Source organism: Phaethon aethereus (genome assembly GCF_964289735.1).
Source record: "Phaethon aethereus genome assembly, chromosome: 13".
Taxonomy (NCBI): Eukaryota; Metazoa; Chordata; class Aves; order Phaethontiformes; family Phaethontidae; genus Phaethon; species Phaethon aethereus.
Genome location: NC_138589.1, coordinates 9,794,656 through 9,808,131, shown reverse-complemented (window position 1 = coordinate 9,808,131; position 13,476 = coordinate 9,794,656). Strand labels below are relative to the sequence as shown.

General features: G+C 43.9%; 1 protein-coding gene across 1 annotated transcript in view; it reads right to left on the bottom strand.

Moving 5' to 3' along the window:
* Positions 1 to 5,880: 5,880 nt before the first annotated feature.
* URI1 (URI1 prefoldin like chaperone) overlaps positions 5,881 to 13,476 on the bottom strand; it is a gene marked incomplete at its 5' end in the record, with an annotated part of 42,132 nt that continues 34,536 nt past the window's right edge. Inside the window, 5 exons of the mRNA XM_082005888.1 lie at positions 5,881 to 6,381; positions 8,618 to 8,876; positions 10,530 to 10,672; positions 11,224 to 11,491; positions 12,067 to 12,247. Of these exons, the coding sequence (XP_081862014.1) occupies positions 6,193 to 6,381; positions 8,618 to 8,876; positions 10,530 to 10,672; positions 11,224 to 11,491; positions 12,067 to 12,247 (1,040 nt within the window). The 3' untranslated portion in view covers positions 5,881 to 6,192. The remainder of the gene's footprint in view (positions 6,382 to 8,617; positions 8,877 to 10,529; positions 10,673 to 11,223; positions 11,492 to 12,066; positions 12,248 to 13,476) is intronic.

Below are 13,476 nucleotides of genomic sequence, written 5' to 3'. Positions count from 1 at the left end.
CAGTCGCCGGCCGCGGCCCCGGGTGCCTGCGCGGCTGCGGCGGGCAGCGAGGCGGGCATGGCGAGGCGGGATGGGTTTTGGCAGCGGAAACCGGGGGATGCCACGTGCTGGAGAAGCCATGGCTCGTGGGGGGCCGCAGAGGGGCTCGCGCCAGACCCTGCACGGCCCCCGGCGCAGCACCGGCGGCGAGACCCGCAGCATCGCCCCGTGCCGCAACGCTCGGGCCCGCTCCCGCCCGGGGGGCAGAGGCACTTTCTGCGGGTGCGCCCCAAACGCCCTGGGCTCTGCAGGCCGGCTGCAGGCAGCCGGCGCGCACCGCCGCGGGGCTGCGCCGGCCCCGGCGGGATGCTGCCCTCCCGTTTCAGCCCGGGCGGTCGCCGATGCCGCCTTTCCTCACCAGCTATAAAGGCCGAGGGTGGCCAGGAATGCGGGGTCTGCCACCCGAGCAGGGCAGGGCGGGTGGTCGCTCCCCGCCGGCGTTAGTCTCCACAGGTGTGACACCGGAGCGCGGCACCGCTTGCCGGGGAATTCTTCCGAGCTGGCTGTAGGCTCCGGGCAGCTGAGGAGCGGGCCATGACACATCGGGGTTGGTTTGTTGGTTGCTTTGTTGGTTGGTTGGTTGGTTGGTTTGGGGGGGGGGGGGTGTTGCTTCTATTTTTTGTTTCAGCACCACCATTAACCTTTCAAAGAGATCAAACTGTACCGACAAGCCGGGACGCCAGAGCACTCCAGGGGCCGGGTGCCCCGACAACCCGCAGCCCACCCTTCCGAGATGAGCGCACCGCCGGCGGGTTACAATCTCTCCAGGTGTAATCACGCTTTGGCATCTTTCAAAATCTTAACGGGTAAAAATTCCCCATCTCGGTGCGAGATTGCATCGTGAATTCCCTCTGCCTCGTACAGCCGGGATGGAAAAATATGACTTTTCATCCTTGCACAACCCTTGATGTAAGTTTCTGAAAACGAGCGCTCTAGTAAGCCTAAAAATGTAGGATGATATGACTCATTTATAGATCTCTGATAATAGATGTGGTTTCTGTTACTCCGTTACCACATCAAGGATTACTCCTGCTCCTTCAGGAAGGACACGGCACCCTCCTCCTCACCAGCCATTACCATAAAGCGGGATAAACAACAAATACCACCTTATCATTAGCCGCATGGAGCAGCTCCCATTGATTTATGACGCTGAGCGCTGGAAGGCTGGATCAAGCTGCAAGTCCCTTTCTTGCGACGCTTATTTTCGCGAGGCCGTCGTAAAAATACAAGGAGCCACCTCACCTGGGTTTGGTTTTGTTTACAGAAGAAGTGTTTTACAACTTGCAGGAATTCTCCCCAATATTAGTTATTAACAACCCCAAGACGGCATTTGCATTTTTATAACCTTGTTACTTAAAAGTGAAGCGGTGGAAGGAAAGACTTAGCGATAGCGTTCCCTGCGCGCTTTAATCCCAGCCTGAGCTTTTTATGCTTGAGAGCACCTTATGATGCTGTAACTAACCTCAAACCTGGAGCAGCAGGAGGGCAACAAACCTCCGAATACAGCAATGTCATGCTTTACAGGCATACTCTCCGCAACAGCATGAATGGAGGGGGAAGGAAAAAAAAAAAAGAAAGAAAACCGTTGCCTAGGAAACGCTCTAGTCTTGGTAATTATTACTGTAACTGTCTGCACACCCCACCTATAACAGAAATGAATAATAAATTGCAATCACTGACTGGCAGCTTTCCGGCGTCGCCTCTGCTCAGCGCTGCTACCTACCGGCGCGCGCCGGGAACTGCAGCCCGCCGGCCGGGCCCCGCGCAGCGCGCGCGCCCGCCCGCGCCGGGGCCGCGCGGCCCCTTCCCGCCCCTCCGGCCCGGCCCGGCCTACCCGCCAGCGCCCCGCGCGCGGCCCGGCGGCGCGGGAAAACGCGGCGCGCGCGCGGGGCCGGCGGCGGGAGCGCGGTCGCCCTCCCCCCCCCCCCCCCCCCCGCCCCCCGGCCCGGCGTCCCGGGCCGCCTAACGCGCCGCGCAGCGCCGCGGGACTCGGGCGGGGGGGGCGGTGTGCGGCGGGCTGGCGCGCGCGGAGCGGTTTGCTGGGTCTGATTTAAAAGACGCAGCGGGAGTTGGCAAAATTCACGTATCATGGGGTTAACGTGGGCTAGAACGGAGCTATTTGTAACGCAGAAATACCGCGTACCAAGTACACACATCTGATTTCTTTTAATCCCGGCTCATTCTTTGCAGCATAAATCACTTCGTTAAAACGAACAGCTAAAACAGCTGGTTTAGACACTCTCCAAACATACCAAAATCTGCTGCTTTAAATGCAATGAAAAGCGCTAAGTGCAACTAGTCTTACAGGAGAGCGGCGACATAAATCCAGTTTACCTCCAAACGCTTGTCACGGGCTCCAGCGCCCCAGGCCTGGCCAGGCCCGCAGCTACCGGCACAGACCCTGCCTGGCCTTCAGCTCCTCCGGGCAGCGTTTCCTCGGCTCCGGAGGGGAAGCGTCCCCCCACATCACCCCTTCCCTGGCTATAGGCAGGTGCCCAACTTACTTGCGGCCAATTAAAGAGTCAAATTTCCGTCCCGGTGAGGAACGGAAGTGGAGCGGGTCATTAGCAGTGCGTAACTGATGCAATCATCATCGTCCACTCGTCCCCTTTGCCAGTTTTTCACTCACCTCCCACCTTTCCAGAAGCCCTCGGACCGCAGGCCTCGTGCAGCGACGTCTCCCCTCATGCTTTCTGCTGCTGCCTTTCCACCCGCCTGTGCAGCCGTGCCTGGCCGCGCTCCAGCGGGCACTGCTCGCCTCCGGACGCAGGGCCAGGGCTGGCGACAGGTCTTCCACAGGTGCCTTCCCGTGCCACCCCCGCAACCGGCCGCCAAAGCTGCCCCAGCCCCGGCCGGGCCACGTCCTTCCAACCTTTCGGGCAGTACCGGGAAGAACCAAAAGCCCCTTCCTCAGCCCCGTGCCCGGAGCCCTCCGCAGCGCTCCCCAGCAGACGAGAAGCCCTTCCGGCGGTGGCAGCAGGAAAAGCCACCACAGGTGTTTCAGAAACCGATTAAACTGTACCCTTACTATTATTTAAGTGAATAAAAACTCCAACTGCGGCATCGGGACCAAGACATTCATATCAACGGATTAACTTACTACCAGGAACCCAACATGCCTGAACTGTGGGGCACCGTCACTTCCTCCTGGTGTTTGCTTCACCTGTGTCTTGCTGGTCATCGGCATCCAACTTGTCGGCTTCAGCGTTGCACAAAAAGCAAATTTTAAGTCCTCACTGAGGTGGGCCTTCACCTGATCAGTGTTACTCTGCCTGGGTTTTGATCTGCTTTGGTAATTTGTTTTTTTGTTTAGCCTTTGCAAACATTCTCCAGAAATCCTACAGCCACCTCTTCCTGCTGTAGGCACCACGGGGTGAATCTACTGGTAAAGCCCACGTGAAGAGACCGAAGCCTGCAAACCCTCCGACAGTTAAATACACTGCAAAAAGGGCACAGACACATTCAGGCTCCCTATTAGGGAAAACGCTCATGTGCTTAGTTTTAAGCATGCGGTTAAATCCATTCTTCTTTGCAAAATCTTTTGAGACATAAGCACATGCCAAAGTGCATTCCTGAGTAAGGATGCTTCCCTGAACCGCGGCCATAATTCATTAAAACCCAAGGTGCATTTATCCTACTTTTTCCCGTGAGCGGGGATGTGAAAAAAGGGGAGGGGAGAAAAAGAAAACAAGCAAAGAATTAATTTTGATTTGAAACTGATCTATTGTGACAAGGGGCATTTGGTTTTGTTGAAGTAACTAGAAGAGGGAAGTATTTCAGAAGATATCTAAATAAATCTTTTTAAAGGGGTTTCTCTCGCTCCCCCCCGCTTTCTTTCTCTCCTTTTCCCTCTAATTATCCATGTCTGGTAGTCTTGGATCTCAACCCCTTGTTATTTAAAATACATATTCATGGAACTATATTTTACAGTTGCACTGTTCTGGTTACAAAATAGCTTCTACTTTTCTAGGACATAATTTCATTTTGTTTAGCCAAGAATTCATTAAAGAAGCTATAAATAACCTCCTTTAAATATTTAGCCGTGAATAGAGGGTGGACTGGCATTGATGGCTTATTTTAGTACTAATGCAATATGCTTTAAAAAAAAAAATCCGCATTTGAGCATGAATCAAGTTAATCATTAACACTTTCAACGTGATTCTCAGGATCCGCTTAAAATGGAGATTGCCCCCTCCCAGCCGGCGAGCTTCGGGCACGGGAGGACTGCACAGCTTTCCCTTCAGTTTTCATTTCAGCAAAACACAACTTGCTCCGTACCGCAGGGAAAATGCAGCCCCGCGGCTTCGGCGGGCTGCTCCCGCCGGCAGGCACCCCGGCTATCGGCCCCCGACGCGAGCCGGCCAGCGTCTTCTGCCCCTGAAACCACGCCACCCTCCCAAACACACAGCAGGGAACGGCCACCAGCGTTAGATGGAGCACAGCCTTCTTTAAAACTCCCTGTAGAAAAAGAAGTCCCAACGCCTCCACCTCCCTTTTAGGCACAGAGAGAAAAAGGTGTTGAGAAAGGGGGAGCTGGTGGTTGTTTCGACGCATGAAGCTGCACTATGAGCCAATTTGCTGTGGTCTGAGAGCGAAGGACAGGAGCGCAAGGCGCCGTTATTTTAGGGGGAGGTGAGGAAACGGTGTTAGCTGACGCCCTCTTCATGGACGGCCAAGATTTGGAAAACCAGATGCTGGTGGCTCTCAGGCTGCGTATTTACAAAGCCACAGAACTGCGGCCAAAAGCAAATCCTTCCTTATACCTCCCAAGCCCTTCTCCCTCACTTTTTTAGGCTGTGGTTTGATCACGTCAGCTGGAGAGTAACATCAGTTTAAGGTACTCCAACTCCCCAAGCCCTCCGCCAGCGTTTCCCCTTGTCCTTGCTCAACACATCACCCCTCCAACAGTGCCGATACAGACATGCTGAGAAAGAGATTAGGAAACTCACTAGCTTCAAAAAAACCACGCACAGCTATGGAAAAAAAAATCCAAACCCAAACCCAGTAGTTTGTTTTTTAAACCCAGCTCCATTGCCTGTTATCACCCAAGGGGTGGCCCCAACAAAAGCTGTGTCAGCACAAGGGAGGGGATGGCAAGAAGACAGGCAGGAGGTGCTGGGCAGGGACTCCTAAAGCCAGGACAAGAGAACGATACACAAAACTGCACCCCGAGTGCTGCAGTGCTTGTTGCATTTTGAAATACAGTTGAAGCATTAAGACATTTTTCCTTACTGCTGACTCCCTCTGGGCATTCCCAAGACAATTACAATGTTTTCTGAGTATACAAAAGAACTAGGAGATTTTGTAATCAGAGTCTAAGTTTATGCTTCTCTCCTTAAGAGCATTCAATTTCCATGGACATTCATTAGCAGGAGGTTAAAACACAATGGCAGAAGAGAATGGACTGCTTTTATGTCCATGTGGTAGTAAACACTTCAAGCCAGAAATCCAAGTTCAAAATAAAAACCTCTCGGTGTTGTTTCCAAATTAGTAGTAAAGTGAGAAAAAACACACAACTTTCACAGCTTTTTTACTGAAAATTTAATTTTACAAAATACCCTTTTCCATCAAAGAAACTTCCCTGCAATGTACATGAACCCAGCGTTTTATAGATCTGTACAGTGAGATATCAGAGAGGTTTGAAAGAAGGAAAAAAATTTTTAGCAGACACCTAGTTGCAAAACCTACAACAATGTGAATACAAGTGTGTCTTAAAATGCTAAAGCAAGTAATGCAATATAATTGGTGAATCTACTTGAAATGTGAAAAGTTTCCTTAAAATGGTCCATATGGTACGTAGAACACCACAGCTGGCACGAAACTGCCTGTATTTAGGTTTAAACACAAAAACAACGTATGTAAGGAACAGTTTTTGAAAAAGAACCCAAGTGCTGCTATCATAAGGCAAACATATACAAAGGTGCTGACAGCACACAGGGAAAGAGACAAAATAAGATGAACACTCAAGTGTTCAAACACTGAACTTTTTTTTTTTTTTTTTAACATTGCCAAAAAACGTTTAAAAGAGAACTGATGCCAAATTAACACAGGACACCCTTTTAACTAGCTAGGTGTAACGCATAGAGTTTTACATAACCTCAACAAATGTAAAACTAGGCAAGAGTACTCCAGCTTCAGCTGGCGAGGCAGGACCTAGTTAGTCTGCTGCATTCTGGCAGCTTTGAATTTTGAAATCCTCTTTGTAGTTTCTTCTGATGCTTCAGACAAAACTTCCTCTGATTTTCGCTCCAGAATGGTAGGCAGGACTGGGTGAGCAATGACTGGGTGTGGTATTAAGGAGGGAGACAAAGGCTCCTTTTCTATAACAGTTCCGGAAAATGCCTACAACAGAAGGGAATACTCAAAATGAGCTAATAAAATGCAAATGTGAAGCTATGCCCATAAGGTCATTACCCTATATTAGCCTGATTAGGATTGTTATTTCTTTTAATCAAAAGTAAAGAAATATCTTTAAATCAATGATTGTTCCTTGCATAAGTAACCAAATTGTAATTAACCTCAAAATACAGCTTGTTCAAAGATGACTGAATGAAAGACAGTGTCTTAAAAGTACTACTTAATCTCATTCCTACTGCATAAATGATCTAAAAATTTGCTTCCTCACTGACACATGCTCAAGAAATAGAACAGCTGATGTAATCTATAGTTTCATTTTGGATAAGAAATTGAGAGATTTTGCAAAGTTGGAATATGTCAGCATTTCATCATACATCATATTTCATGACTTAATATATTCTAATTGCATTAAGCTGACACAATGCATACAAACTGGCAAGCACATATTTTGTTTGTTCTTTTCTCCTTTACCAAATATGATCAAAAAATGGTGAAAGCAATTTATACTTAAGAGAACAGCAAACTTGCTTCCAACTATTTCTCTCTATGAAAGGTCTAATAAAAACATTTAATGTTTAAAGATGATACTTTATATGTGGCCGACTATATGACTTAATCCTGTTTAACTTAGCTAAGAAATGACCATGATTCTTGGAAAACGTTGGAAAAAAAGCAACTCAGAACTACTTTTCATAAACATATTTAAGACTATGTATTGAAAATGGAAAATTCTGAATGCCTAAGGACAAGGGGAAGCAGTTTACATCCAAGGTTTGATGCTCATACTGGGCACAAAGGAAAGCACACCAGATTTATTAACTATGCTTAGTTCTGCTTTTTCATAACTCAGTTACCAAGAAAAACAAATCAAAACAAACGGGCCCTTCTTTTCTTGCAGGACCTGCAAAAAAGCAGTGTTTTTTTGTTTTCTGCTCCAATAGCCAAAGTATGCCTAAAGTCGTGCCTGTACACAACTCTGTTGTTCTAACAACACGTCCATTTTCAAAAACAGGTAAGCAAAATACAACCTAAGAAGATGGTGGTAAAATTAGAAACAAAAAGAAAAAAAGTTAGTATGTTGCAAATGGTAATGGAGAAATAATGTATTTCAAACAGTGACAAAAACAACCAAAAGCAAAACAGCCGCATTTAAGAAGGCATGTCTTTAACTGGAGTGTTTTGCTCACTTCAGTTACTTAGAAAATACATTATATTGTAGAGAATAATCATGCCATATTCAGAAAATGGACTAATGGGTAACATCTAAAGTGTACTTAGATGTTTTATAAAAATATAGCACATATATTCCAGGAAGTATACAATGTGAAGTTCTAACTACAGATGGATCTTCCATCATGAATCTTCACATCCTGCCTGGATTCATCTATAGCTATTTGTATGAAAACTGACGATAAACAATAGCTTTTATGAGGAATTAATTTCTTATTAAAAAAAAATTCTAAAAAGTGTTTTCATTGAACTTCCCATTGCACTGGGAACTACTGAAAACTCAGTTTCATCTGTTTTGAAAAAATTAGTGTAAGTTCTTACAAAATAAAAATTAAGAATATTCTATGCCATGAATTTCAGAGCAGCGGCTACATTTAAGTCTTGTACTTATCCAGTCACTAAGCAACTGTGCATTTCCCCTTATGTCGTGCAGTCTCTTTCCTTTATGATGAAGCCCCGAACTTTCCAAATGTGTGAAAATAGATTTGTTTTGGATCACTAATGGCCCTAGTCAGGAATAGGATGAGTAGCGGTGTAATGCTTCCTTCCACAGGGCAACTCCTCTGCCTTTGGCAAGTCCAAATAATCACTCAGCTGATTATTTGTGTGTTTTAAAACTTAAAAACACCACCTGGAAACTAGCTCTCTTGTAGCTGTGCACCAGAATATTGATAAAACACAGGTTACAGAGAATTCAACCCTCCCTCTCATTAACAACGAAGCACAGATTTTTTTTTTTTTTTTAAATCCTTTGTCAGATCTTTACAGAAGAGCTTCAGCTCTCAGGAAAGCCACCTGACTCATCTCCTCCACTCTGCCCCTACGATGCGTGTGACAGAAGCTTGTCATCTGATAATGTCCTTCTGAAGCAAACCAGGTAGGAGTTTGAAAATTATTTTAAAGAAATCAAACTGATGGTATAGGCAACTACAGTCATTAGATTTCTCGGTTTTATCCCTGCCAACGATCAATAATTAATTAAAAACTGTACCTCAGTTGTCCCTGAAGACGGAGGAAGCTTTTTTGGTAGCTGCTGCTGCCCCTCCTCCTCCTCTTCCTCCAGTATGCCTTCGCTGTTGTCACTCTGAGTAGCTTCATCACAGCTAATACTCCTCTGAACTCCTCGTCTGTCATCAAACTCAGCAGCACTGTTCTCACTGGTATCGCTACAAACACTGTTCTCTCTGCTTCGAGACTTCAAAATTGATTTACGAGGGACATACTCTCCATTCACAACATCAACAAAGACTCTATAAAGGAAAACGTTAGCTTTAATAAACTATTTCAGGATCAGATGACAAATTTACAGCGATCTTGCTTTGTTTTTTGTACAAATTAATTATGATGTGCTTTTCCAACTTTTTTGCTGCAGAATTGCAATACTGTACCTTTAGAGGCATTTTATTTACCAAGGTACAAGAATCAATTCTGCAGAGCAAACACTGTTTTGCCCTTTATTCAAGCATTAAGTTGGCACACTCTTTCAGGAGAAAATGTATAGTTCTTTGAAAAGTTGTAGAGAACAGAGTAGTGCGAGTTACAAAAAGTTAGAAAAAAGGTAAGCTAAACAATTGTCAGGGCTGTTTCTGTCAGAAAACAGGTGGTTTTCTAGAATGAAGTTTTTGTCAAATGTAGAATATAAAAACAAATACATGAAACATTCATTGCACATGGAAAGTATGAAGCTTTTTCCTCAGAAGTGCCACAATTTTCTGCTTTCAGTTAAAAAAAAGAATTTTAAAAATCAGCTTTTAAGATCAGATCAACATGAAGACACTTTTCAAGTTTTAACAGACCATAAACTGATAAAGAGGCCTCTTCCTACAGTTTGTACTCCATCTCCATAACTTAAAGAAGTCAGGGGTGGATGGAGAAGAAAGAGTGTCATTAGAAAACAGTGCCAATTTTACCAAACTCATAAAGGAGGAACCCAATGACTGGGTGAGTTTTAAGGGTGTTACTTGTTTTTTAGCTACTTTATTCATCAGGCACTCATGGGAACACCTGTATATCTCTACAGAAGATGGAGTTCCTGTGCAGAGCTCAGGACAGCAGGACAGCTCAGGGACAGCACCATGAAAGAATCCTTTACCTCATCTTCAGCCCTAGCAACTGTCATTATAGGACGGGTTTTAACTTTTCACTCTTTATGACACATTTTTTAAAATGTTTAGTTGCCTGAATACACCAACATACAAATGCAGTGTGATTTTCACGAGCAATTTGTCAACCAATCTAATAGGTGTCTACGTTCATCTTTACAAATCTAAATACTTCTTTTAACTCTCCCGTCACCTTAGTTTAGTATTTTATACAGTCCATTAAGCCCAACATTATTTTTCAAGCTGAGTGTGGGTGCTCCACTGGTGAGCACTTCTTTTTACAGAGAGACAGTGATGGACTAAAGTCAGGGAGAGAGAATGCAAAAGAAACTATGCAAGCAAAGATCTGAGTATATTCTGCAGATGCTGGGAAGAAGAGAGAAAACCCAGCAATTAGTAACTGGGAAAGGAAGAGTATTACAAGTGATAGATCTGGTCAGTTACGTTTGAAAACAAACACGGAAGCAAATTACATGGCATTAACCAGAATACACAACAGAGTGCTGTATTCCTTTATACAGATGATATACGCTGGCAAATTTACCTCAATTTCAGAAGCTCTGAAAAAGTAGATAAATAATGAACTGCTAGTGGAAAAGGAAATTTTAAGCTCAGAAATGTCTTATGAGTATAAAAGCACACAACTATGCAGAAGCCACAATCCTTAATTTTTAAGTAATAGATTCAGTTCCGGCTGTTTCTTTGAGGAAATAGTAGGCTCAGTTTCATACTATAGGTGAACAGAAAAAGAGAAGGTCTGCTAAGGGGAAAGCTCATGCCCCAGTGCCGTAAATTACACACCGGTAAATGTCTGCTGGGGTTTTGATGTTAGGCAGTTCTGGAGTTGCATGGCCATTGCCATTGCTGTTCTTCCTTTTACGCTTGGCCTCTTCTTTCTTTTCACTGAATTTCAAAGTAGTATTTTTTCCTGTGTTTATTCTTACCTGAAAATTGAACACAAATGATGGTCTAGACCATAAAAATCAACAATCACCAGTCTGCAGATCAACTGACTTCTGACATTCTCCTATCCATGCAACCGGGGACTACGAAGCACAGATAAGTTAAAACAAATGTATGAACGGTAACATTCATAGTGTGAACAGATTATTCTTTACCACTTGCACTAGGCTAGGGCATTTCTTTGCACTAATGTGCTTACCCTGCACAACAGCTGAGCTGTTAAACAGTCAATTTCAAGTCAAGTAAAAAGTCATTTTAAATACTCCTAGACAGGATACTTACTACCTTTTACAACAGCCAGAAGCCAGAACAGCAAGGTATATATTTGAAGATCATTTTTTTAATACCATATTTGAAACTGCAGCATTTAAACAGTGCGTTTCAAGCATTGGGAAAAAAATCCAAATAAATGTCATCTACACTTAGCATTCTACATTATCTACATTATCTAACATTTTCTGGTTTAGATATGGTATATATATATGTTTATGCAGTCTCTTGAGAGAAAGATAAAAATAATGGAAGTACAAACCCTTTTAGGTTCAACAGTGTGAGAGAAAAAAATAGTTGGAACAGAGCTATCTCCAACATCTATGTCATCTTCATCATCACTGTGATAATAAGTAGAGCCATTAACTTGGCCACCAAACAAGTCTGAATTTGATACTTCTTTATGAAAGTTGCCCTGAGTAATACAGTCTTCTGCTCTATATGTCCCATTCAGATCTGTCCTCTTATCTTCTTTCTCCTCTTCAGAGGAGGTTGTATCTTCTCCATTTGTTTCAACTGTATCAGGCATCCTATGAAATGAAAAATATCTAAGTGAACTGAGGCAGTGCATACTCTTGAGACACAGGCATACAAAATAATGAACAAGCCTGTACATAATTTTCTTTACCCAGGTACTATATTTTTAGCCAGATTGTGGAACCTTTTTATACTCCGTAAGAATGTCCTTTCCATGTCAACTGGAAATACCAAAACTGTGACGTTCTGGCTAATGACATATATATTGCTTTAGGATCAGAACAGATCTAAGGATGCATTAAACACAAAATGTGGAACTCCTATATTGTAAACGATGGATTTTCCTAGCCTGTGGGAAATGGATTTTACTTCCCCCTTTTTAATAACACCTCAAAGAAAAAATACTGTAATGGCGGACTGCTGTGGTTGCACAGAGGCAGATATTAGCACCTTTGGCCTCGCAATGCACGCTTTGTTCATGTTCCACCCTCCTTCCACCTATTATAATTTTAACTGCATCAGTCTAGTCAGCTGTTTGCGCTTATGATGAGATCCTTTGCGTACAAACTGAATCACACACTATAGCTTTCTGAACTCCAAACCTGAATGTGCTACAGCAATACTGTACCTGTCAAGTTCACCAAGTATCTCTTCTTGTCTCTCCAGCTCTTCTAAGCGGGCCCACAGCTCCTCCTCTGACTGAAAACGGCCTATTGATTTTGTATCACTTCCATTTTCTGGAAAATCTACCTCAAAAATGTTTGATACTTTTGGCTTTGAATGAGGTTTGTGAGCAGTTCGGTATTTTCCTGCATAACAAAATATAAGATGCAATTAAGGAATTAAAGAATATGGGCAGAACATTTTCCATTTCAAATTATTGTTTTAACTGTTTAAGTGAAACTGTCAATGAACCAGAGCACCAGCACAGGCTAATAGTCTCCGGATGTTACAGAAATACCGAGGAAAAGCAGAAATGTTTATTTACAAAGCAGGAGACACTGATCCTATGACAGTTTTATTACAATGTGGGTTTTTTTACCTCTTGTGCCGAACAGTAGACTTTGATTTGCTCTGATAGACAGCAACATGTGAATGTGACATTTGCTCACTGTCCCATTAATAGCACAGTTTATTAACTTAGAAAGCAAACCTAGTTTGTACGTTAGCTCATTTGAACAAAGTCACCTATATTTAAAGAGCAGAGGTTTTTTGGTTTGGGTTGTGTTTTTTTTAAGTTTACAACAAAGATCATTAAAAAATATCTTCAGAGTCATATGGAAAATCTGACCAAAATCCAGTCATTATGAATCACTTATTTTGGTGAAAAAGACCCACACTGAAAAAGCATACAAAAACGTGCCTTTCAAAAATAATAAATATAAATCCCTTTAAAGCTTCAGAGGTGACCTGAGATACACACTTGTGAGTAAGTGGTAGTCACTAACAAGTTCTTGCTGGCATTTGAAAGCTTTGCTACCTAGTAAAATGGTGCATCCACTGAGGATGGGGAATACTTTTTACTGTTTGAGTGCTGTCTAGCACATGGGGAACAAACCGCCTGCCAACAATACTAATGCTTTAGCCCTGTCTGTGTGGAGGGCAGGACTGCCGCTTCAATCCCCTGTCTCCCCGAGACCGGCAGCTCCCGGGGGCACCGCCTGTTTCTGCATGGTCCCAGGCAGGTTCCCAGGGGAAGTTCCCCGCTCTCTGCCCATCAGCACCTGCACCTCTTTACAGGAGTGAGGACACTTCCCCTTCCATCACTGCCACAAATACACCCAGCATTTTGTCTGTACAGTGGGACTCCAGTATCCCTACAAGTCTTCATGAAACTCTGCTTTGTGCATCGGAACAACAGTAATACAAATGTCTTTGTTATTCAACTTGAATCCTTCAAGTTTCAAAATCTCCTTCTATTAACCAATTCTGTGGTCATTTTTTTTAAATTTTAAGAACTTGTGGCTTAAAGATATCCTTAGTCAAATATGTCAGCTTATACTTTAATCCCAAGTTAAATACAAATTCAATAGCAACA